This window comes from Lutra lutra, chromosome 1, assembly GCF_902655055.1.
Source record: "Lutra lutra chromosome 1, mLutLut1.2, whole genome shotgun sequence".
NCBI classification, from domain to species: Eukaryota; Metazoa; Chordata; class Mammalia; order Carnivora; family Mustelidae; genus Lutra; species Lutra lutra.
Window position 1 is genome coordinate 95,261,442 of NC_062278.1, and position 27,493 is coordinate 95,288,934.

At 35.9% G+C, this 27,493-nt stretch overlaps 1 protein-coding gene across 2 annotated transcripts; it reads left to right on the forward strand.

The window, feature by feature from the left end:
- Window positions 1-1,562: 1,562 nt before the first annotated feature.
- On the forward strand, window positions 1,563-27,493 carry SEC62 (SEC62 homolog, preprotein translocation factor). Of its 2 annotated transcripts, none has more exons than XM_047730160.1 (8): window positions 1,563-1,704; window positions 9,565-9,673; window positions 11,093-11,198; window positions 15,586-15,805; window positions 16,039-16,131; window positions 18,469-18,529; window positions 21,210-21,329; window positions 25,591-27,493. In XM_047730160.1, the coding sequence occupies exons 1-8, from the start codon at window positions 1,669-1,671 to the stop codon at window positions 26,058-26,060; spliced, it is 1,215 nt and encodes a 404-aa protein (XP_047586116.1). In that variant the 5' UTR covers window positions 1,563-1,668; the 3' UTR covers window positions 26,061-27,493. The 2 variants fall into 2 exon arrangements, with proteins under 2 accessions (XP_047586116.1, XP_047586125.1); XM_047730169.1 differs by having other exon boundaries at window positions 15,586-15,790.

The following is a 27,493-nucleotide window of genomic DNA, read 5'->3' on the forward strand; positions in this document are numbered from 1 at the left end:
AGAGCCCTTTGTTTAATAGAGCATGGTAATGAGTCTTTTAATCTCTATGCCCAAAGGAATCCAGTAAAGAGGGAAGAACTCAATTCCTCTATTCTATGAATCAAGAGAAATCTAACTTTCAGAGGGAGCCGTAGGGAGAAGTGACGGACTTTAGGGGCAAAGAAAAGTTTTGCTTTGGCAAAAGACAGAAAAAAAGAGGCAACGCTCCTCCTTTGGGAAAGAAAGAACAGTCAAATGACAGGAGTGAGATTGTAAATTCAAAAGGAAATCAGAGCAAGAAATGCCTAGGAGAAACTCCCTACTACCACCAAATATATAAATGGAGTGCTGGGGAGAGTGTTTGAGCTGTAAATTCGGCTTAAATGTGTGAACATTAGCTATCATGAATGCTGTACACAATGGGGAGCCATAGGGTGGGGGAGTGGAGGACCGCTGGAGTGTAGTAGAGAGGGTAGAGTTGAGGCAAATGATCAGGAGGCTTTTGCAACAATAGTCTAGGTTAGTAATGCTGAAGACCTGAGAAAGAAATGGCAGTAGGAATGATGAGGAAAGAATTCCAAACATCTCAGTTGTAGAATCAATTGAATTGGTAACCGATTAGCAAAGCATGGTTGGAATACCTCCAAGGTTCCTAATATGAGTAACTGCGTGAACAGTGATAAAACTATCAGAGATTTAAAATACAGTCAAAGGGGCAGGTTTTGTGGGGGAAATAGTGACATTTAATTGGATATTCAGTGGAAATATCCAGAAGACAGCTAGAAATAAACATTCATGCAGTATATTATGAAATTAAGTTGTAAGCCTGAGAATCTCTAAAATAATAATAGCTGGAGTAGTATGAGTAATTCACCAGACTTCAAGTAGCCTGCAGTCTTCTTCAGTCCCAACTTCTTAGACTCTTTCTCCCATTTATCTTACTAGTTGCTTGTACTTCCCTAGGTTCCGACTCTCGGATTCTAAAGGTGACTTTTGAGAAACAAGGTAGAAAATGGAATGGAGAATCCAAACTTTAAGATGAGCCGTCCTACCCCGTACTTCGTATGGAAAAGAAAATTGGTTTAGGTCCCGGCTCCGCCAGTCTACCAACTGTGGGGACTTCGATAAATCAGTTCAAAACTCTGCCCCTCAGTAGTTTTCCCTCTCTTAAGTGGATTTAAAAGAATTGACACACGGGTCAAGTCTCGGTGGTTAGAACTCGTTGAAAAGATAGGAATTGCCACAGAGACGTCCGGAATTCCGTAGATCTTGGTAAAACTCACTGTGAAGAGCCCCACCTCGAACGTACCGACCCAAATCGGGGTGGGGCCCGGGAATCTCTATCTTACTAACTTCCCAGGAGATTCAGATGCTCAGTCGGGTTTCAGAACCAAGGAGACTTTCCAGCCCTCCTGCTCTCTGAACCACTTCTCAGTTTCCTTCTGGTCCCAGAGATTTCCAGTTCCAGGAGTGAAAAGGAGAAAGGAGGAGCCAACAAGGCCCGCCGGGACCGCGGGGCCGCCGGGGTCCCAGGTTCTCGCCAGCCTTCCCCCTCCCTGGGCGCGGGGCGCCAGCAGCCGGCAGCCAGCCGCCAGATTACATAACGGGCCCACGCGCGCTCTCGCGAGGTTTCCAACGCCGCCCCCCCGCCTCACTCCACGTCAGAGGGAACCGGGCGGAGCGGCCAACATGGCGGAACGCAGGCGACACAAGAAGCGGATCCAGGTAGTAAAGGCGAGCCCTGGGGTAGGGGGCTTCAGGGCGCTCGGCAGTAGAAGAAGCGAGGGAAGCCCCTGGAAGGGCGAGCGAAACCGAGGACGAGATGAGCTGGGGTTCTGCTGGGAGGTCTGCGGGTGCGGGCTGCGTCGTTGTGAGGGGCCTGAGGGGGGGCGGTGTTGGCGACCGTGGAGAGCTAGGCGGACGTGGTGGGGCAGCGGCGGAAGGCAAGAGGAGCCGCGCTCGGAATCGGCCGCGGAGGCGCGGCTGCCAGAGGAGGCTTTCAGTTACTGCTCCGGCCCAGGCCTGCCCTGGGAGGTCAGCCTCCTTCCGAGCTCAGACACAGACCTCCCCGGCTCCTCCCCTCCCTTTTCTGCCTCATCCTCTCCCCTTAGTTATCCCGAAATTAAGGCCATAGTAATTAGGGTAGAAGGAGGTGGAGAACTGATAGACCTAAAGCAGCCGGTTCTTTGTGCGCAAATAGGGACGTAGGAGAGGGAGTGATCTGGGTTCGGTTAGCTGCCCTGGGGGCCCAGGCGACGGTCTGCCGATCCAGATGTTCAGTTGCGTATACCCCTTCTTTCTCCTCAATGTTACTAACTTCATAGTCCATTTGAAGCCTTCCGGCTCTCTTTCAGGCGACACAGTGTAAATAAATACAACCTTGTTGGTACTGCAGCGACCTGGTCGCGCCCAGAAACCTTTCACATGCCAGTGTGTTAGCCTCATAACCTACATAACATCCCTCGCTTGTTCCACATGCATGTCATTGGTGCATTTCTTCCCTGCAGTCTTCCCCCTGTTGTTCTTCCTTTTTGCCAAGAGGATTAAATACGTGGAACATCTTACACTCAGGATGTTTTTTTATTAGTCAGTTGTCTCATCAGCTTATCTGCCTAGAACCCTTCATATGTTATCATAAATTGATGAAATGTTGTGACTTGTTACTATACTAATCTCAAATTGTTACACTTAATGTCTTTCTGTTTCTTAGGATTTCATTGCTGAGAATGACTTTTTCTATTTAAAGTTTTATTCCACCATTAAAAGAAAATAACAAAAAACTTTGAGTTTTGGCTTATACCGCAGGTGATTTGAGCCATGCACGTTAAAATTCTCTGGAAAACTATGAATTACTAGAAAAAAAAAAAGATGCCAGTGATCAGTAAATTTGGAATTTTGGAATAGAGCAGGAGAAAGAAAATAGTTCCGAACAGAGTACAGAAGAGAATCAAAAAGAGACAAGTCCCCCAAGTTCCAACAGGTCATCAAACCAGGGCTTGAGGTTATTATGGAAGAAGTTTCTAATTCTGCTATTCCTAGTTTCAGAATTTAGGGTTATTGGTTGGGTGTGGATATGTAATACTTTGGTTAGAATTTATATTGAAGTTGTTGGCCGGATTTGTAATTACTTAAATTTACATGTATAGTATGTTATGCCCTTTAATACACATTATTTGTACATTTCAGGTTTTCTTTATCATTGTTGTAAAGGTGATCCTTATTCACTTTTGAATAGCTGCTGTTTTTTCAGTTTTGATCCCCCCCCTTTTTTTTCAGTTTTGATCTTATATTCAATGGTAAGGTAGATTAGGAAGCTGTGTAGTAGTGGCAGTGGCAGGGAGCTAAAACTTGGGCCAAACTGTGCCTGGTTGTACCCTAGTTTCACTAATTATTAGTTGTGTAATTTTGGGCAAGTTACTTAACTTTTTACCTCAATTTACAAATCATAAGAAAGGATATGTACCTCAAAAAAAGTTTGTAGAGTTATTATGAAAAATAGGTGAGTCAGTGATTTGTTATTAAAAGTTGTAGAAGTTAGTAAAAGAGTGTTTGGCATATAATTCATTCCTTTCCACTTCTTTAAAAGGAGGAAGGATTTCGGATAGTTTGTTTTATTTATTTTTTAACCACTCTGATATGCTGAAGAAAGATTAACAGCTATCTATTCAATAAATAAACCATTAAGTTGTGATTCCATAAAATATAGCTATTTACCTAATATTATTTATTTGAGGATCAGATAAATATGTGAGGATTTGATTGTTAAAAATCAGCTTCACATATTGCTAAATTAAAATATATAATTTATTTATATAATTTACATTTATTTTTCCCATCCTCAAAGTTTATATGTAGCTGTGCTAGAATGTTGTGGAGATCTTGGGAGTGCTACTTGGAGTACTACTATGCAGTGTTAACAAATTAATATAAATATAAAGTATCTTATAACATCCTTGGGTTTCTCTCCACCCATCCCACCCCAAATCAGAAACTATAATATTGGCATCACTTTAGACAAAAAGATCAAATGTAATGACAAAGTTCAGAGTTTAAGTTACAGAAGAGATTCTATTGTAAGACTTTTGGGCAAAAAGGTCTGTAATATCAACTGAATTTCCTGTTTTTTGTTACTTGATGTTTCATGTTTAGAAAAAATTTTTATGTTTAAAGATTCAAGTGACCTTGAATTGTAATTGGTACATTGGGGGAAATGATTGATACAATTTCAGGGTTTGGAAAAGTAGCTAATTCATTTGCTTTTTCTAGTGTTGCATAATTTCAGATTCTGATATCCCATCAAAGTTGGAAGGAATAGAACTATTTTGTCACATTTTCTTCTTGGATTCACTTCACTGATCACTGAAAACTGGAAGTGAGCTACATGTTTATTAATGTTATAATAGGAAATTTTAATGATTGAGGTTCTCAAATGAGAATGATGTCAATCCAAATTAATGGACCATTTGAAAATAATTTTAAGATTTAAGAAATGAATTATGTAAGTTTTTAAGAATATATAGTATGTGCTTTTTGGTTAACAGAGTGCTTACTGGTTTGAAATCAGGGCGTCATGAAATTTTAGAGTTGAGAAGGATTTTCAGATAATAGAATGTGTTTGGGATCCTTTTGCACACATGCAGGTTTTTTGGTTTTGTTTTGTTTTGCACACATGCAGTTCTTATATAAAAGCAGGATGATGGGCCCAAAGCCCTATCACCTCATTACCCCACTACCATCATCCCATACCTCATGGTCCTTTAAACTATTTTTAGGACTGACATCTACAAGTTTACTAGGTATAAAACTTATAGATCTAATATATCACCATCATTTTATAAATAAATTGAGGTTCGGTGAGGTTATGTGATTTGACCCAGTGTCACTCATCAAGGTTATAAACCCAAATTTAGACCAAGTCTTCTAATTCCCAGTTGAGTGTTCTTTACACCTCCCCAGTGATGTGATAAATTGTTCTGAAATACTTTAATCCTAAAATTTTAATATTAAATTATATAGCATAAAGATTTAACATAATTTGTCCCTGCTAAAGAGAGAAATATCCCATTTAGTGTACAGTTTATGTGTATTCAGTTGAGGATTAGGACATTTAAATGGCTTACTAATTCTTAGAACTTTTATAATCTTCATCTCAGTTAATTTTATTGCACTCCTCTGTCTGCCTGGCAGTAAAACCCTGACATATTATGGGCCTATATGCTTCATTTCAAAAAAGGGAAGGAAAGACAAAGTTTGTGACTATACAAACTGTCTGAGAACTTCTGAAGAAAATAGAAGGAACCCAGGAAGCCAGTACTAAGTCTGAAAACTTCCCCAGAGGCTTAATGGAGAGTTTGCAATAGGAGTGAACAGTGGTGTATTTACAGAAGGGCACTGTCATAGTCAAGATACAGAGACTCTTGAAAAGCATTATTAGTAATAAGCTATGTGACTTTAAGCAAATGATTTATCTAAGGTCCCCCCTGCCCAAGTTTCAGATTTTACTCTGTTAATCTATTTGCCTTTTACAAATATTTTATACTGCTTGTATGAAAATAAAAATTAATGATTTGTGAACTAATCTTTTTCTTTTTTGCTTTTACTTCACTCAACGAATCAAGCAAGCTTATTTCTACTGAATATAGTAATTTTTAAAATTCAGTAATATTGAAGACTAGCATATTGACCCTTGATCTAATATTTTTTCCTGAGGAGGTTATCATAGGTACTGGCTAAAACAATTTATGGTTTAAAATGGTAATCCTTATTTCATTATTGTATTTGCATCTTGATCTATTCTAAAGTAAAAAGAGTATTTGTTAAGTAACTTAAAAAGAATGTTCTAACTGAACTTTCAACTTAAATAATTTTGGATCGTAAGTTGTGACAGCCAGCATTTGGTTTTTGGGTGCACAGATGGCAGTCCAGCCTCAAAACCTATTGGCTCTATTCTTTGCCTTCTCTTTCTAAGACATTTGAGCTCACTGATTGAGCTATGAAGTTCTTTTCATTTGAGGGTTGATGAGCTGGCTTCTCTTTCTTAGTGGTTGGTGCTATTCCCATAAGGCCTTCACTTTTTGTTAGAAGGTTTCTAGGAAAGTTATGAAAATATTCTGAAGATTTGTTCATATCAAAAGGGAACAAAGAAGGGAAGTACTATAGTCTAAAGTATAAACAGGAAGAGGATAAGACTGTTTTATACACTCATTGACTGCAGCAGGGAGCAGTGAGAGTGAAGACTCCATGGCAAGATCTTCTATCTAACCAGCTTCCCATGGTCATGTTTTCTTGGTAGTTTTTTATAGCAATCTTTCTTTCTGTCTTCAAAGCCCCAACAGATGGCACAAATTCTATACTTTTCACCTAAAGGCATTCTACAATGTGTATAACTTATATGTGGTATAATGAACATTTCATAATTCACAAAAAAGAAATAGAAACTTACTAAGGATTTGAATTTAAAGAAGGAATAAGGAAGGTTATCAGTTCTGTTATACCGATTATCTTGATAGAGGTCACTACTTTCCTAGTCATTTTCAAAGGAAGTTACTGATACTTTTAAAAAGTATCAATGGATAAGTAACTGTGTCTACTTGGGAAAGATTATTCAAGTCCATGTTTTCTGGGTCTCCTCTATTCATTGTTACTTAGTAGTACCTTTACCAAGGAGGGGAAAGGAATAAAAATACATTACTTGCATCTATCTTGAGGTTGTTGGAAGAGTTCAGTAAACTGGAAGTTAATTATTAAAATGAGGTGTAAAAGTGTTGTGGATTCATGTAGTATCAGATTCCCTACTGTAAAATAGTAGAATGGACTTCTTGCATTTCTTGTGTATCCTTGTATCAGATTTTACATGTGATCTCTCTGTCAAAAATCATTAGATTAGTACATTTATACCTCTGTTTAGTGAATGGTTTGAGTGCTAGTATAAGTTTGCCACATCTAAAGTTGATGTACTTGGAAAATATGTATATGTTTCCAGAATATAACAGTTGCTATTTTAGATAGTTTTAACAGAGTATAGACATCATGTTTTACAAATTTTGGTATTAACCTAAACACCCAAAAGTATTCTAAGGTGTACACTCAGTAAGTATGTGTTTAAACAAATATGGTCATTTTCAATCAAGTATATTCCAGTAACAACTTATCAGTTAAGTACATAAAACTTGAAGTGACAACAGATGTATCAATTGAGAAGAAAATTGAGCATATGTTGGTGTGATTATAAAATAGAATTGGTTTCCATAAATAATTTATAATATTACATTATTTTCAACTATCTATCATATTATGTATTACTTTTTTGGCAGCACCACAAATATATAGGATATTATTTACTAATAGATGAGCCTCCTAGAAATCCATTGTATTATACAAGCATAATTAAATACTATCATTTCATATATACTAATACATATTAATATATTTTAGTGTGATTTCAAAAATTGAAATACAGACTTTTCACCTTTTTAGTTTGTCAGAAAGTATATTTTGTGGCTAAGTCCCAAATCATTATGAACCTTGTAGCTGTTAGTGAACTTGGAGCATTAAATTTTGTTAATTAATTTTGTTAACGGTGTTAAATTTAAATTTGTAGTTTTTTAAGATTTTATTTTTCTATGATACATATTTATTTATTTATTTATTTATTTTTTAAAGATTTTATTTATTTGACAGAGAGAGATCACAAGCAGGCAGAGAGGCAGGCAGAGAGAGAGGAGGAAGCAGGCTCCCTGCTGAGCAGAGAGCCCAATGCGGGGCTCGATCCCAGGACTCTGAGATCATGACCTGAGCCGAAGGCAGCGGCTCAACCCACTGAGCCACCCAGGCGCCCCTATGATACATATTTTTATATAAAACTAAAGGCTTTTTATTCACACAGTTATTTGTTTTTTACTCTAGTTTTTTGGATTGAATGGTTTGAGCTTTTAATATTGCCACATATAACTCACAGATGGCTTACTAACAGAGTGTAAGAATCATGAACTATTAATTGGGCAATTGGAAGTAGAGGAGTTGGAAAATACAGAGGAAGAAATAGGAGAAGTAGCTACCAGGTGATTTAATAGCCAAAGCACAGGCTTTCACTTCATCCAACAAATTACTCCTTTTCTAGATAAAATTGAAGCTGGAAGCTTCGTTTGTTAATTGTTTCCTCATTTTCATCAAACATAACTGAATTCAGACTTATATAAATTTTGCGTGATAACTGACATAAAGACAGATGATTTGGGTCGATTATTTTTTCTATTTTGTGTTATTAGAATGTCTTGTCTAAAACATAACTGTCAGGGGCGTCTGGGTGGCTCAGTTGTTAAGCGTCTGGCTTCGGCTCAGGTCATGATCCCAGGGTCCTGGGATTGAGCCCCACATCAGGCTCCCTGTTCAGCAGGAAGCTTGCTTCTCCCTCTCCCACTCCCCCTGCTTGTGTTCCCTCTCTAGCTGTCTCTCTCTCTGTCAAATGAATAAATAAAATCTTTTAAAAAAAATAAAACATAACTGTCTTTAGTAGCATTAATTGTTTTCAGCATCCTAGATTCTTGGCAGATAATTCTTTACTAATATTTGGCACTTCGTTTAGTTAAGAAACAAACCTTCCTGAAATCATTCACATTTAGATTATGCATTGCTGGAAATAGTGCTTGAGTATATATCATGCTTAAACATGAAATTAAAGACCGTACTTTTGTTCCAGTAGCTTATAGCAGTAAGACACCTTATAGAAGTTTATATATAAGATGCATAGAAATGTAGACTGCCTTCATTTTCTTCAGTATATGGGTGGTAAGAATAAGTACACAGGAGGAATTGTCAAATTAAAGGAGTAGTTCAGAATATAAGGAAATAAAAAGAAGGTAGGGAATGATAAACAATGAAGAAAGTAATAGAAAATTTAGAGAAATGAAGAGAGAGAATAGGGAAGGATTTAAGCAGCCTTTCCAAACTCTTGGGGTACTTCCATTAATGAGTTAAATTAGATTATAATTTATCTGTTTATTGCATTTTTATTTTTGCTTCACCCCTACTAGGGAAGAAAAGAAAGACAAGGTGAAAAAAGAGTCTGAAATTGTCTTAGGGACCCCACACTGAGACAGATCTCTGTGATTAATCTGAGAATTCTTCCTATAGTCTTTTGTCCATTGTTCAGGGTTCATAGCTTTGACTATTATTTAACATTTATTTATGGCACCTGTTTCTACTTACTTTGACATTTGGGCACTCACTTTTGGCAACCTGTTAATCTTTTAAATTATTGCTTCATGGGTTATAAAGAGATCGGGCAAGAGAGAAGGTGGGCTAGTACAAAGTAGTTACCATACTGGAAAAACAACTCAAAAGAAATAAATGCCTTGTAGCTGAGGCAAAGAGGCAGGTTTTGGCCCTATCAACATGTATTCGAAAACCATGTAGTTTTAAAAATCTCTATTCTGTCTTTTGTATACATTACCAGCTCTGCTCCATATAAAGCTTGAAAGGAAGGCTTATACTTCACTTTAAAAGATTTGCCAAACACATCTGTAAATTCAGTGCACGAATTTGTGAAATAAATGATTATATTAAATTAATACTCTTATTTTGCAGGAAGTTGGTGAACCATCTAAAGAAGAGAAGGCTGTAGCCAAGTATCTTCGATTCAACTGTCCAACAAAGTCCACCAATATGATGGGGCACCGAGTTGATTATTTTATTGGTAGGATTACATCAGTAATATTAGTGTACATATTTTATGAAGATAACTAAATCTCAGTTTTGTAGATGTTTTAAAAGTGCTTTCTGAGTATGCTTGATGAAGTTGGGTGATGGGCATATGGCAATTGATGATTCTGTTGTTTTATGATTGGAAATGTGAATAGCAAAAGATAAAAGGGGCATCTGGGTGGCTCAGTCAGTTTACCGTCTGACTTTTGATTGGGCTCAGGTCATGATCTCAGGGTTGTGAGATCAAGCCCTGCATAGGCTCCTCATTGGGCATAGAGCCTGTTTAAGATTCTCTCCTTCTGGGGCGCCTGGGTGGCTCAGTGGGTTAAACCGCTGCCTTCGGCTCAGGTCATGATCTCAGGGTCCTGGGATCGAGTCCCGCATCGGGCTCTCTGCTCAGCAGGGAGCCTGCTTCCCTCTCTCTCTCTCTCTCTCTCTCTCTGCCTGCCTCTCTGTCTACTTGTGATCTCTCTCTGTCAAATAAATAAATAAAATCTTTAAAAAAAAAAAAAAATTCTCTCCTTCTCCCTCTGCCCTTCCCCTGTTCTCTCCCTTTTTAAAAAAAGAAAAAAAGAAAAAAAAAGAAAGCACTGTGTAATTCATTGCAAATTTTAAAAATAAGATTTATTTTCAGTATTAGTACTACCTTTTATTCAGATAGTATATGTATTGAAAATAATCTTTTTTAAAAAAAACTCTATAGTAAAATGCAGTGTGAAATAAGTCTGTTGGAACTAATGTAGGAGCTTTGGTTCTTCACATAATCCAAAGAACCTCATTATAAGCTAATGTCATATATAATATAGCCCCATAACTCACCCACTAACCACAAAGTGGTTGAGTTTGCCTCTCATTGATTAAGATTGAATTGCCATTATAAAGAAATTTCTTATCTTCCTTTTCTTTAGTGTTATGATTAATGGTTTTGATGTTCGTTAAAAATAAAAATAAATGCTATTCTCTTCAGAGCTAATATATTTAGCTTCTTCTAGTGGTAGCAGTAGGTTTTTCACAGACTTATTTCTCAGTGGGTAACAGTAAAGCTTGATAACAATTTCTATTACCGTGGGAGAGGAAGATTTTTGGTTTGTTTAGCATACATTTAATTGTGATAATTTGATTAAGAGTGATACCTACATTTATTTTAAATGTATTTGTTTAGAACATTTTCCCATGTTTTACTTAATATTTTTGAATGTCATTTATTTCCCAGCATTATCTTAAAAAGATCTTTACTGCTGTGTTTCATAAATTGAGGTTTTGAGGAACCGTGTGTTTATCATGATCATTTCCTCTGGATTTGGTTTTATTTTCTGATGCCAGAATGTTGATATATGTCTTACAAATTATCATTTAGATAGACATAAATTCCCATGTATGCTAAATTTAAAATGACAAATTTCTTCTTTAGCTTCAAAAGCAGTGGATTGCCTTTTGGATTCAAAGTGGGCAAAGGCCAAGAAAGGAGAGGAAGCTTTATTTACAACAAGGGAGTCTGTGGTTGACTACTGCAACAGGTAGTGTTTATTTCTTAGTGACGGATAACATAAGTAGTAATTTCAAAATCCTTGCCATAGTCCAGAAGCCCATTACCCATTTTTATCATTAAATATAGTAATATTACAACATAGCACAAACAGAGCTTTTATATGCAACCTGAATTTTTTTAGTACCTCTGGAAATGGCATTTATTTGGTGTTAGATATGATATTTTCATAATTTTAATTTGTGTTCTATTTGTACATTTGCTAGGCTGAGTGAACTGAAAGATCAGCAATAAAAATCATATACCAGTGCCAAAAGTAACCAAAAAATTCCTTTTTTTTCCTAGGGCAAATAGCTAGGGAGTCTTTTCCAGAACTTTGGCAGGGATTCCTAATAGCCCTGTTACCCCTTGGTTGGTTGTTAGTTATTTTTGTGCCCACACGGGGTTATTAGTCAGGTACCCTTCCTTATTTTATTTAGTGATTGCTCATGTATTCCTGATAAAATCAAGGCAACTACAACATCTGGCTTTTCTTGATTCCATGGTGAAATGTAGATAGTTCAGTAACATCCATGTTTTTCATAATAGGTACTTTGGGAAACATCAAAACTGAAGTTTATAATCAGTAGGAATTTAACATCTCAGATTATTTTATATCCGTGGTAGTGATATACACATAGTATTTACTAATACATTGTTTAATGGCATTTAAAGTATCAGCCAGATGAGACCCATCTAAAAACCACTGTTTCACAACCTGGTTTTAAAACTGTGAAGTCAAAGAATTATCAAATATTTCTTAAAATTCTTAGTTGCCAATAACTAGAGTCACTGTTTCACCTTTCAGAAACAATGAAAGTTTCACTGTTGGGGCAGGAATGAGCTTAGTGGTATAGCTGGCATTTTTCTCTTCAGCTGTTTATGTAGAACTCTAAAGTGCAAATTTCATGCCTGCCTCAAAATAGATTTATTTTGTACATATGGTGTGAAAATTAAGAGATGTTATACATGCAAAAACAGAAGTTAGATAATTTACCCAAGGTCACATAACTAGTAAGTGATAGAGCCAGAATTCTAAATCCAGCACTCAAACTCCATAGTCCATGCCCTTAACCACTGTGGTATCCTTTCTCCTCCAACAAAATGAGGATGCATTTAATGAAACAAAAATTAAGATGAAGGATTTGTCTGTCAATACTATTTGAATATTAAATCTGTCAACCTAGACAGAGCAGCCAGTATTAGTGCACATATCTCTTGTCCTTTCAGGAGCCATCATATGGTACTCTGTGAAAAGCCCTAAAGACTTAGAGATACACTCACTTTTTGTTGTATATTGTTATTCCCATTCATGTCAGGTTGTTTGTGTCCTTTCTGCACAAAATAGAGAAGCATAACTACATAAACTCTTCAGAGCCACTTTTGATAACAACCACAGCCAGCCCTCATGGGTTCCAGCTTGACTATAAACAAAACCAGGAAGGGACATTTGTCTGGTCTCATTTTATGAAGCTGATAAGTGGACTTGAAGGAGTCTGAAGAGAAACAAAAGAAAACAGGAAAGTGTAGGATGATATACAAAGCAATCTTTTTTAATATGCTCTGTGCCTCTTAATAACCTGATTTGAGTATGACCCCTTGATCTAGCACCATTCTAACTCCATGTGACTCTGCATCTCCAACCCATTACTACACTAATGTCTTTCTCACTTTCATTCATAATACCACTTAATAAAACTTCACCATTGCCACATAGGTGAAAGTTTTTAACACATGTCTGGCTTCAATAAATGTTTGTGAAACCTGAAACAAAAGAGATGAGGAAAAATATAAGCAATTAATAACTTTGTACCAGATGCTTTCAACGATCCATTTGTGTATTCAACAAACATTTATCAAACACCTGTTGTAATTCAGGCCCCAAGAATACTAAGATGACTGTGACTTGGTCCTCATCTCCTAAATACATATTCTAGCCTTCAGAGAAGATTTATGACTAAAAATAGTATGTTGCATTCTGTAAGGAGGACAGGGATGAGAAAACTTCAAAAATGGCTTCACAGGGAAAATATTTAACCAAAATTTGAAACATAAATAGGTGATTACACAGGAAACAATGGGAGAAAGGACAGTCAATCCTGGCAAAGGGGACAGAACATACTGGGACAAGGCAGTAGTTCTGTGAAAATGTAAGAGAGGTTTGTGTGAGTGATTTATATTATATGATATGTTAAATAATGGAGACACTGATTTTATTACAGTAGTAAATGTCATGTTACTTTTCTAGCCATAGAGTGAGTTGAAGTAGGCATTCTCTAAGGACCTATCGAGGAATAAGTCAATAATTTTACTTATTACTGAGTAGATTGATGTTGTAATGTAATAATATGAACCCAAAATGTGTGTGTGTGTATTCCATAACTATTAAACAAAATCAAGATTTTGCTATAGCAATAATAATGCTAACTTTGAGTACATACATTCCAGGGACCACACTATATACAGTCTGTGCTTCTCATTTAGTCCTAGAAACCCCTGTGAGGTACATACCCCATTTTCAAAATTTTACTAAAATTAAGTAATTTACCCAAAGCCACACAGTAAGTGGTAGACATGGTATTTGAACTCATGTACCTGAATGTGACCTTTTCAACATCAGTTTGGTTAATAGTCTGCAGTTGACCCTTGAACAACATGAGGGTTAAGGGGTGTCAACCCACCACACAGTCAAAAATCCATATTTGAACTCCAAAACTTAACCACTAATAGCCTACTATTGACCAGAAGCCTTACCGATAACATAAACAGTTGATTAACACATATTTTGTATGTTATATGTGTTATATGCTGTATTTTTATAATAAAGTAAGCTAGAGAAAAGAAAATGTTAATATGGAAATGTTATTAAGCTCAGTTGGTTAAATATCTGCTTTCAGCTCAGGTCATGATCTCAGGGTCCTGGGATTGAGTCCCACATCGGGCTCCCGGCTCAGCAGGGAGTCTGCTTCTCCCTCTCCCACTGCCTGCCTCTCCTCCTGCTTGTTCGTTTGCTCTCTATCAAATAAATAAATAAAATCTTTAAAAAAAAAAAGGAACTCTGGGAAAGAGAAATGCATTTATAGCGCATACTGTATCTATCAAAAAACAAACCACGTGTAAATATGTAAATGGACGTGCATGGTTCAAACCTGTGTTCAAGGGTCACTTGCACCTGGGTGGTAGATATTAATGGTAGACTCTTTGGGGCATTTCAGACCTTGTGTAATTTTATGCTGTACAGATTTTCTGAACAAAGAGAAGGCCAAATGAGAAGACCTAAAAGTTAGTTTTGTGGAGATGTTCATGGGGTGGACCTAATTGGGCAGGAGAATGAAGCCCAGCCAGGCAGTTGAAAACACATGCCTCAGAGGGCACAGCATAATGACCAGAAATAAGTGGGTATTGGGCAGGAATGAAGCATCTAGTTAACAAGTGGTATGATGTGCTGAACAGGTATTAGTGGCAGTAGAAAGGTGGGTAGTCAACAGGCACAAATAGTGGCAGTTAAAATGTAGCTTGTAGGTTGTGTTTTGGTAGTTGTACATCATCAAGGAAGGAATGAAGGAAGAAGTCAAGACTCTGAAATTGGAACATAAAATTTGAAAGGATGGCTTTTAGATAATAAAGGCGAGGGCAACCCAGTTTCTTGAGTAGAATTATAATGTTAGAAAGTAACTACCATCTACATTGACTTAATTTTGGGTCTTGTAAGTTCACCGGATAAAGAAATGAATAAAGCGAAGATCTCCTAAGGAGTTTATAGTCTAGTGAAGGGGGCAGACAAACATAAATTAATTGTATATTAAGTTAGAAGATAAATGCTATAGATAGGATAAGAGGAAACAGGAGGGAGGATGGGAGAATGGGTTTATAATTTTAAACAGGGTAGGGCTAGTTGCGAAGGAAACATTTGAGGGAAGACCTGAGGGAACATGACCTGAAGAAAGACAGCTGAAGACATGATTTAGATCAGACAAATCATGGGCACATTTTTAATCGAACATTTCTTAAACTGTTTAATTTCCCCTTATGTCTGCTTTTGAATTTGAGACTTGACATTAAATAAAATAGAATCTTGGTTTACTTTTATGAATTCATAGAAAAGTTTCATAAGCATAATTCCAAGCCTATAATCTGTTATATCTAAATTATATGGTTGAAAAGTGACAAACTTTTATGTAATCAATACAGTTGGCAATACAGTTTTTTCTAATTATTTATGTTAGGGGTTGATTCTTTCCATTGATTTACTAGTTGTAATATCTTTTGTGAGTTGCCAGTGTAGTATTTGCTCATTTTATTTGGGTTTGGTGTTTTTCTTTTCAGTCTGTGTCTGTATAGTTGATAAGGAATGGAATGTCATACCATTTTTTCCATAGGCTTTTAAAGAAACAATTTTTTCACCGGGCACTAAAAGTAATGAAAATGAAGTATGATAAAGACATAAAAAAAGAAAAAGAGAAAGGAAAGGCCGAAAGTGGAAAAGAAGAAGATAGAAAGAGCAGGAAAGAAAATCTAAAGGATGAAAAGACGAAAAAGGAAAAAGAAAAAAAAAAAGATGGTGAAAAGGAAGAACCCAAAAAGGTAATTTCAACTACAGTTAAGTCAGAATAAATTATTATGTGGACATGATCACTGGCATATGAGTATTTTTGAAATGCTGTGCAACAACACTTAAATATAACTGTATTAGGTTTCTTATAAATACCATGGTTGAGAATTTTTATCTGTGTGTCTCGAAAGTGAAACTTTTTTTTGACTCTGTGAATATCTTACTGTTTTTTTGCTTTTTGTAAGTGTTTTTTTCTTCTGTTTAACTTGTGTTTTATTAGGAGGAAACTCCAGGAACTCCCAAAAAGAAGGAAACTAAGAAAAAATTCAAACTTGAGCCACATGATGATCAAGTTTTTCTGGATGGAAATGAGGTGAGAGTATCTAGCTTATAAATAGAATTCCAGTTTTCCATAGGAGTTTTTAGAATCATCTTTGATAACTTTACTAAGACAAGAAGTATTTTTAGTAACTAACCATGTAGATACTACTCTTCAAAAAAAAAAAAAAAATCAGTAATTTCCCTGAATTTAGAGTTACAAAAAATGTGTAAGAAAATCAGTCAGAATTGGGTTTAGCTATCTATGAGTGATAGGAAATCTGAAATAACAGTGACTTAAAATAAATGCTCTTTCTCTCTCATCAGTGAAATCTGCAGGTAAGTAGTACATATTTGGCAGCTCTATGGTGGAGCTGTTTGAGGCAATTAGTAAAGGTTAACTTATGGTCCAAAATGACTGCCAGTCTCATCTCTGCATCCAAAGGAGGAAAGAATGAGGGACATGCCTTCTCTTTAAGGACACCTTCCAGGAAGCTAGTGGTTGCATTTCTGCGTGGATTCCAATGGCCAAAACCTGGTCACATGGTCATGGCCTACCTGCAGTAAAGTCTTAGAAATGTGCTTTTATACTGGTGGTCATTTGCCCAGCTAAAATGCAGAATTTCCTTTACTCCCAGAGGAAAAAAGAGTAGAATGGTAAATGGAGAACTCCTATAGTTTTGTCCTCTTACAGTCAGACACAATCTTTTATTGTTTTTATTTCTTTTGTAATGAAGAGTTCTGTGATGATAGCCTTCCGTGAAGATTACTTAGTCATTTAATTCATATAGAAACATTAGTTATATACTAGCCGTTGAATTCTTGTGAAATTCAAGACATATTTCTTCTGTTATACCTAATACAAAAGTAATAGTATATATGAAGTAGTGGTTCCTAGAGCTATGAGTTTGAAATTCTGGGAAGGCTTTTCAGAAAATATGTGCTCTTGGCTCATTCCAAACATACTTGCATGAGAATCTGTAGTATGGAATGTAAGGGTGTGTGTGTGTGTGTGTTTTGTATAATGTGTCACAGGGTGATTCTGTTGTGAACCCCTGGTTAAGAACCACTGTAATAGAAGACCATAGGTTTTCGCTAGTGTGAAAGCTAAGATACCTTCAGTTAAACATCCAAGCATTAGCTATATGCGAAGACATTTTTATAGGTGCTAGGAATAGCGTGATAAATAAGATAAATTCTTTTCTTGGAAGTGCTTTATACTCTAGCAAAGATACAAGCTTTTAAATGTTACTATATCATAGTGTGGTGAGTGTTACAATATGAGAATATCAATTAAGAATAGTAAATTTAATCAAGACAGGATAAGAAGGGTCTGGAGACCTTGAACACTTGAGCTGAGCTTTGAAGGACGACTGGCAGGTTACCAGCTGCAGTGGGAAGGAATTCCAGATCTGTTAGGTGAAGGAAACAGCCTGAGCAAAAGCAGAGGTGTTTGCATTCTTGAAAAGACTATATTTTATTCTGTAGGAAGCAACATGCTTTCAAACTTTTAAAGCTGGGAAATGTCTTTAAAAACTTGGTTTTTAGAATGCTAACTGGCAGAAGTGAGGTCTGTGGATCTCATTTCCAGGGGAAATTTGCAGTTAAAAAAGAGGAATGGAACCCCCGTGTTAGAAATAGAACCAAATCAAAAAGACAGTAACAAAGAACTCTGGTCAAAATAAAATCAGGAAATGGAAGAGTACTGATATTTATAGAAACTAAGATAAAAGTAGGAGTTTTAGATAGGGATGGAGCAGAGTTCTGATTGTTGTGAATGAAGTAAACTTCTCTTGTGTAAAAGTAAATCAAGCTTTAAAGCAGTGGTTCCCAACCTACAGGCTATACACCCTCCACAAGGGAGTAGGCAATGTAATTATTGCAGATAGTCATAGCATCTTTATGTCTAGAAAGCATGAACTTTATCAATGAATCTTTGCATTTCACTGATGAAGGGAACAAGGTAGAGTTGATAACTGCTGGATCTGTAATAGGGCCTGGCTCGATCTATCTTAACTGTGCTCTTAGCCGAGACTGCTTCTACTTACACCAGTGTGCACCATTCCGTTAGAGACAAAAAGTTGTACAAGTGCTAGTCTTTGGGTTGAAAATTAAATAATGGTTGGCACACATGAACAAATTGTTAAATTCATGTTAAATAATTGGAAATTTACTTAAGTGTATTACAGAATTTATAGTCTTGAAAATAACTTTCTAACTAAATGAATACCCAGAGAAACCCTACTACTGACGAAAGGGTCTTTGGAATTTGTTTGCCTTAGGGAATAGTTCTTATATGTTGAGAAGTTGAAAGCTACTATAGTAGAGGATATAGAAGTAAGCTTAACTTTCTAAAGTAACCTTAAGCACTGGGGTTTCTTGATTTTTCTAGGTATTTGTGTGGATCTATGACCCAGTTCACTTTAAAACATTTGTCATGGGATTAATTCTTGGTAAGTACAATCTCTAAAATTTAGAAAGGAAAATAAAAATATAAAAGTCATAAAAATATTCAACATAAAATAGTTATTTTAAAATAGGTATACTTTAGGGGCGCCTGGGTGGCTCAGTGGGTTAAGCCGCTGCCTTCGGCTCAGGTCATGATCTCAGAGTCCTGGGATCGAGCCCCGCATCGGGCTCTCTGCTCAGCAGGGAGCCTGCTTCCTCCTCTCTCTCTGCCTGCCTCTCTGCCTGCTTGTGATCTCTCTGTCAAATAAATAAATAAAATCTTTAAAAAAAATAAAATAAAAAAAATAAAACAGGTATACTTTAAATAAAGTTAGAAGATAAATGATAAGCTGAGGAAAATAATTAAAAGGCATGAAAACAAAAATTAAGAGATTAACAACCTCGTAGAAAAATGGTAGGAATGCCTGGGTGGCTCAGTCAGTTTCAGCGTCTGCCTTCGGATCAAGTCATGATCCCAGGGTCCTGGAATGGGTCCCACATCAGGCTCTTTGCTCAGCACGGAGCCTGCTTCTTCCTCTGCCTGCTGCTCCCCCTCCTTGTGTGCTCGCTCTCTATAATAAATAAAATCTTTAAAAAAAAAAAAAAGAAAGAAAGAAAAATGGTAAAGGCAGCCCACAGATAAATACAGTAATCAATAATGATGAACAAAACTTAGTCACGCATTATATATATATATACATATATATATATATATATAATATACACACACATATATATACACACACACATTAAAGCAACCATGATTAAGAGGCTTATAGAGTTTGATAGTACAGAGTCTTAGTGTAGGTTCAACACTTAGGAAAAACCAACACTCTCTAGCAATTGATTCTATGTCCATTGTTTTAGTTTTTAAGAAGTTTGGCAATGTCTTCCAAATTTTAAATGCACACACACTAACTCAGGTGTTATACTTCTAGGAATTTATCCCATGACTGTTCTTAATACAGTTACACAAAGTATCTATGCAGAAATGTTCATTGACACATTATTCTTTTTTTTGTTTTTTAAGATTTTATTTATTTGAGAGTGCATGCACATGACCAGGGTGGGGGGTGGTAGAGGGAGAGGGAGAAGCAGACTCCCCAGGGAGCAGGGAGTCCCAATGTGGGGCTCTGTGTTGGGCTCCATGCAGCTCCCAGAACCCTGGGATCATGACCCAAGGCAGCTACCTAAACAACTAAGCCACCCAGATGCCCCTCATTGACACATTATTCTAATCCAAGTCCCTCAGACTATATTTAGGGTAATTAGCAAGTATCTTTTAAAGTTTAAATGTCAGTACCTTTTGACCTAACTATTACACTTCAAGGAATATATCCTGTAAACTTATCCTATGTATACTACCCTAATCACAGTTGCACAAATGTACAATACTTCGGTATTGGTTGCACTGTTGTTTGTAATAGAATAAAACTGGAAACAATTCAAGTTCCTGCGTAGGAGAATGGTGAAATAAATTATAGCACCACTGCACAGTAGAATACCATGCAGCTTTTAAGAATTAGGTAGGATATACTGATGGAAAAATATCTAAAATAGACTAAGTGAAAGAGACTATAAATGTTAGAATATAAACTTATTTTTGTAGAAAAAATATCCTATGTCCCTTGTTTTAATTATACATAGGCAGTCTCTGGCAGTATAAATTAGAAACATAGTAGTAGTAACCTCTGACCTATAATTGGATGAAGACTTCACTTTATACCTTTTGGTTTGTTTTTCTTATCATGGGTATCTGTTACTCCTGTAAGTTCAAGGTGGGAGCCTGGGGAGGAAGGGTATTTAACAAACAAAAAAATAGATAGCTGTCAAATCATAAGTGTGGTCAATATGATAGCATAGGATCCCATACAAAATAACTCCGTTAAATCCTACCCAAATTGCTAATAAACGTCAGTCACTTACTAAGTACTAGTCACTTCATTGAATATTTTACATGCATTATTTCATCCTCACGGCCACCTTTAAAAAAGGAAGAGGCACATATTAAATATAAGGTAACTTAGCCTTGAAGTAACTTGCCTAGAGTTACTTAGCTTAAAAATGATAGAGCTCTCTTGTTCTCAAGACCTGAAACCAGACTTCTGATTTCTTCTGATTATTCCATGTGGTCCCATGGTACTTAGAAAAAAACTGGAAGTGTTTGTATCCAGTTTTCCCTAACTACCAAAAAACTATCAGAGTCTTATCTGCTGAGCTTTTCAGTCTATAGATGTCAAAGCTCCACCCCAGACTCACCCCTTCCTGGGGGAGGGATCTTGGGAATCATTTTTTAGTTAGTGTTGTTTGGCGATTGTTTCTTTAAGCTCCCCTTATTCAGTAGGCAGATATATTCAAAAAATAAGACAGACATGGCTTGGAAACAGTAGCAGTTGATCATTTAAGGGGCTAACAATTTCACATTTTGACACTTTTTTCTAATCATACATAATTTGTACTAGAAAAAATCCTAACCTGAAAGCAGTAGATAAAATGTTAGATTGAACTGTGTAAAATGGCTGGTAATTTACCATTTTTTACCTATAAAAATGAAAATTCTATATGTTTCAATATGTTTATATTTTACTTTTGTCCCCTAGGAGAATATTCACTGTTACTGCAACCAAGCCATTTAAAATTTTAATCTCAAAGTTGTCTATGTAACTTTGTCATTTCTTGTTCTAGTGATTGCAGTGATAGCAGCCACCCTCTTCCCTCTTTGGCCAGCAGAAATGAGAGTAGGTGTTTATTACCTCAGTGTGGGTGCAGGCTGTTTTGTAGCCAGCATTCTTCTTCTTGCTGTTGGTAAGTATTGTTACTAGTATATTTGGCCTTAGTAAGGTTGATACCAAGGAGTTGGGACTGTAGTCTGGAGCTTCAAGTAAAGCTTAATAGCAAAACTAATGTAGGCGAATGAAGAAGTATATGGACCTACTTTTTGGGTTATATCCCAAAACTGACTCAGGCTTGAAGTAGAATATGTACCTGATTCAATTTGGTCTATTGTGAAGAAAAAGTATTTAATGTCTCTTAATCTGCATATAGATATGTTTTAAAGTTTAGCCACCACAAAGACTTTAATATTTTTACAGTGGTTGATCATTTATGAGATGTAATACTTTCAGTAAAGCATTTTTATGTATTGATTTAAGGTAAATGAAACTTGTATTAAATATTTAAGTTCTATGTGTATATTCAATAAATGATTCTAAACAATTGAGTTGCCATTTTGGGAAAAATTTTGCACCCATGTACCAAAATAAATTCTAGATACATTAAGGAGTTTTTAAATGGTTTTTAAAAATCAGAATGTAAGTAGTATTTTTTTACATTTCTGGATGAATTAGGGTCTTTATAACTAAAAACAAACCAATATGAAAATAACTCACTTCAAATGAGAAAGTTAAAAACAATGATTTTAAATACATGAAAAATTCTTATCACCAGTAATCAAATAATAAAATTAAGATGATAAAGTAGGTTTTTTGCGTGTTTAATTAGGAAGATTTTTTTTTTTTTTTTTTTTTTTTTGAAATGGAAATACTCAATGCCAGGGAGGGTTTGACTAGAAGGAAATACACCTAAATAAGTTATATAAAATAAGTTATGGTAGTTGTGAATACTTTTAAAGCTATTCTTTGTACTTGTCTGTATTTTTTACAATGAGTATGTTACTTACATGAAAAAACCCAGCAAATACTGTTTTACTTAAAATCCTAGTTTTTGGGGCACCTGGGTGGCTCAGTGGGTTAAAGCCTCTGCCTTCAGCTCAGGTCATGATCCCAGGGTCCTGGGATCGAGCCCCGTATTGGGCTCTCTGCTCAGTGGGGAGCCTGCTTCCTCCTCTCTCTCTGCCTGCTTGTGATCTCTCTCTCTCTGTCAAATAAATAAAATCTTAAAAAAAAAAAAAAAAAAAAAAAAGGAAAAATCCTAGTCTTTGAAGATTTTCCCATATAGGGTGGATAGGTCTAATTTAATTTTTCCTTTGAGAAAGAAATGGGAATTTTTCTCTGCTTATCTAAAGCTGTATATTGATTTTTAAACTTCTATATATAATTCTTTGGTAGAGTTTATATTGGCAAATGGTACTAAGTTCTGATTATTTCCCCAAATGACAAATCCATCTTCCACCAAGACATGAGAGTACTTTCTGTACAAAAAGAAAATACAACATCACAGTTTTGACCTAACATTTGCTGTTAGAGGACGTACTTTGTATAAGATTATCCGAGCTGAGCACGTGTTATTCTGAGGTTTGTGAAATATAACAGATTCCTGTATTGTAAACCATTACTCCTCTGCCCCTAAGCAATTTTCCTCTGCATGTGCATCACCCTGAACATCAGGGTGTCCTGAGTTAGTGCCACCATCCCTGGACCCAGTGGCTCATGTAGTATTTTCATTCAATTTATCATGTTTATGGGCCTCCCTTTTTTCTCTGTGATCTCTGACTGTGTGAAGCTTTTTTCACCACTTTCATATTTTCCCTCCTCTGGTTTAGTCACCTTAAGGAAATCCCCTGATGCTTCTACATACAACACAGCACATTTGTAGGCCAAGAAATTATATCTAAGATTGTAAAGCAGCTAACTAGTGATAGTATACTATCTGCATCAAGAATGAGAAGCTATAAACTTTGATCTGACATTAGATAGAATCAAATTGGTGGGCACCTGGGTGGCTCAGTTGGTTAAGTGACTGCCTTCGGCCCAGGTCATGATCCCGAAGTCCCTGGGTCAAGTCCCACATCGGTCTCCCTGCTAGGAGGGGACTCTGCTTCTCCCTCTGACCCTCTCCTGTCTCGTGCTCTCTCTCACTCTCTCTCAAATAAATAAATAAAATCTTAAAAAAAAAAATCAAATTGGTATCTTCAGGCTCTCAAATCCCTGAAAATTTAGAAGCTCTTTGAAAAATTTCAGTGAAGATTTAACTCTCCTGAATAGAATTAACCCACTTACTTATCTTTTATTTAAACTAGTATTCATAATAATTATGGTTATTATGTCATTTTGCTCTTTAAAATAACAGTTTTCAATAGTGTTTTCCATCGTTTTTCATTTTAAATATACTATTAATCTAAGTATGCATTGTGGATTGATAATCTTGTGAATTAAACCGGAAAACAAACCCAACATTTTGTTTCTGTTAGAAAATGCAAGGCCAGGGGCGCCTGGGTGGCTCAGTGGGTTAAAGCCTCTGCCTTCAGCTCAGGTCATGATCTCAGAGTCCTGGGATCGAGCCCCGTATTCTGCTCTCTGCTCGGTGGGACGCCTGCTTCTCCTTCTCTCTCTGTCTGCCTCTCTGTCTACTTGTGATCTCTCTCTGTCAAATAAATAAATAAAATCTTTAAAAAAGAAAAAAAAGAAAAAAAAAGAAAATGTAAGGCCAAATACACTTTCAAATAGTGTTCATCTGTAGCCTACTTATAACCTGGATATTTATTTTATATTATCCTGTGAAGTATTATATATTGGTCAAAATTATATTTGGTGCTCCTTTGAATATGTATAAGACCTTTGGCAGTTTTCTGAATGTATCCTTTTTAGTATGAACAATAGGACATTAAATACACCATGGTTTTCCCATGACTCTTCCATGTTTGCCCCTGGTAATCTAATGCCACATAAAACCTGTTGGAATTCTGCTGTGCCCAGTTTATAGATGTGGAGAATTTAAGTTTTATTTGTGTCATATCTGGTTTTGTTTTTTGTTTTTTGTTTTTTTTGAGTCAAGATTATGGACCATCTATCTTACAACCCTACAGTGTCTATCATAGTATCATAATTTTATTTGGAGGAAAAAAACATGCAGCCTCCTTAAGAGGTATTCATTATTTCTTTTTATCTGTGGAATTTATTCTTAAATCGTAATTTCAAACATATTTGCCTTTACTCTTTGTACCTTAAAAGATATCAGTGTGTACAGACTTTCAGAATATTTATGTTCTTTGTGAAAATGCCAATTACTACGTCATAAAACTCAAGGCAGTTATAATCATTTCCTTTTATTTATCCAAAGCAGACTAATGAAGGAGGCACAGATAGCTGAGCTTTTTTCAGACCTAATATGAAAATGGTGATATTATTGTAAAGAAAACGAAAAGCGAAACAAACCAAAATCTATCATAATTGTTTGTCCATAGCATTCCCATAATTATGACTTTAAAAAAACAAACAAACAGGAAAATCACACAACTCTGTATAACTGGTAAATTAGAGAAAACTTTATGAAAAACTGAGATTGTGTTTGTGAAAACTCATTAATATAAACTTTAAAATTCTCAAATGCTTCCATTATCTAACCAAAGTTTTGAGTTTGCAATTTGAGAGTAACCTCAAGCCCTACTGTTTTATTATTTCCTAATATCTGGAGAGGAATGGTCCCTAAATAACAGAATTTATATAACTAATTAATAAGCAAAATTGTAGCTATATTCTCTTACTGTTCAGAAGTATGTAATTTTACTTAGAAGACATATCGTTCAGGCAGAGTAGGCACACGACTTGGACCCATGACATATTCAGGGCCCTATAGAAATGTATTTCCATTTTTAAAAAATCAGAAGTAGTAATATAGACACATGTATATAATAATGAACCTATTCATATTTGTATTTATACCAATATGATTATAACGAGTATAATTTTTAATATTTTTTTTACAAAGGAATTGCCTTACAAAGGCAAAAGTGCCTAGACTCCAGGAAAGTCATGGTGCAGCCTTGTTTTTTTCATTTAAAGTGCTTCTTAAGATATCCTCCATCCCTGACTGCATGTATTTCCTTTTTCTTATACCATGGTCTTATGAATACTTAAACGTCCAACTGAGGCTGTGCTTATTGATCTACGACATAGCAAAGTGTGTCGCTCAGGGTCAGAGCAGAATGCTCTGCACCAGGAATACTGTGGTTGCTGCTGTAAACTAGCCAGGATTTAATTGTTCATGTTCACGGTACATGTAATGTGCAAATAATAAACTGAACATTTTTTCAGTTTTTTATTAACTATTCCCCGCTATCTGAGTCAATGCTTGAATTACTCAATTAGAGACATTTTTTTTCCTACAGCTCGTTGCATTCTGTTTCTCATCATTTGGCTCATAACTGGAGGAAGGCACCACTTTTGGTTCTTGCCAAACCTGACTGCTGATGTCGGCTTCATCGACTCCTTCAGGCCTCTGTACACACATGAATATAAAGGACCAAAAGCAGACTTCAAGAAAGATGAGAAATCTGAAACCAAAAAGCAACAGAAGTCCGACAGTGAGGAAAAGTCAGACAGTGAGAAAAAGGAAGATGAGGAGGGAAAAGTAGGACCAGGGAATCATGGAACAGAAGGCTCAGGTGGAGAACGGCATTCAGACACAGACAGTGACAGGAGGGAAGATGACCGATCCCAACACAGTAGTGGAAATGGGAATGATTTTGAAATGATCACAAAAGAGGAACTGGAACAGCAAACAGATGGGGATTGTGAAGAGGAGGAAGAAGAAGACAATGATGGAGAAACAACTAAATCTTCACATGAAAAATCATAATCTGACTAATTTGGGACTAAATAAGTGCAGGAGGTTGGATTTTCTATGTTGGCTGATCATCCTAATGTACACATTTGTAGCATTCTTCAACTCCATTTGCTGAAATGTATTTTGACATCCAGGCAATTATATTCAGTCCTTCATTTCATAGAATACTATTATTGGTATAGTCTAAAGCCATTTATAAGTTGTATCTATTTGATAATTTTACAGGAAGTAGGTCTTACTCATTTTGATAGTTATCAAAGATGCATTTTCCACAATGATATAGATTAATGGCATTTTTGATAGTTGTATGGCTTTTTACTATTAGGTTAATCAAAATAACTAAAAGAGATAAACAGGAAACACCAACATTTCAGATTATGCATAGTTATATAGCCATTTCACAGTTTCTTTAAAATGAAATGCTTAAACTCCTTGGTCTTGACAGTTAAGCTTTGGTTGATTATAAAAGTATACCAGGAAATTTCTAAGATTCTGAGTTAGCAGGGTTCAAAGCATTTTGTGGGAACAAGTCAACTAATAATACAGCAACACTTTTAGTTTAGCTACAAATTCTCCTTTTCCAACTTAGGAAATCCAAACTGATTTGTACATCTGACTCAGAGAAAGATAGTCATCTCCAACATAGAAAGCAAAACAGCATTGGTTGGAAGGCGATGGCTCTTCTTCCATTTCCTTGTCGTAAAGTAAATGTATTCTGTACATAATTTACAAATAAACATTTTATTTTAATTGTTACTTATTATTTAGACATTTTCTCAACACTCAAATTTGTAAAATTAAGACCACGTAAGGGTATGTTTTTAGAGAAATGGAAGTTTCAATAACCCACAGAACATCTGTGATCTTTCTACAGCAGCTTCAGTTTTGTGCCAACATTCCATGTATTTGAATATGAGTTTAAAAGATCCTTATTAAATAAGAGCAGACTTAAAGTAGCTGTTTGTACGCCTTAATGTTCATTTTGATTTATCTTAAATCTCTACATTCAGAAAGGAGGTACTATATTATCAGACCTCGAGGCACTGCTATGAAAGATAATTTACTGTTCTAAAATACCAATTTAAAATAAAGAACATGAAAGAAAACATGAGAGAACCATTGGACTCTAATTGCTTTGAACTAGTTTTCAGTTTGATTTTATGTCTTGCATACCTTAGTTACAAACTTTTGGGAAAAATCTTGTGTTTACCTATGAGCAGAATATCATTCCTTGGACTTCTCTTTTAAGATGATAATGAATATTAAATTATTTTCCTTCAGTCACAGAGCATTTTGCTTTGTGGTTGAAATGGGTGTTGTGGGTAGGTCTTTTTTTCTTTTAGGCTGTTTCCCATCTAGTGTTTGACTAAAGATGTTAAATTTTTCTATTTGTGACAAAAGGACATTTTCTGTATAGACACCTTTTATTAAATGGCTTGACTGCT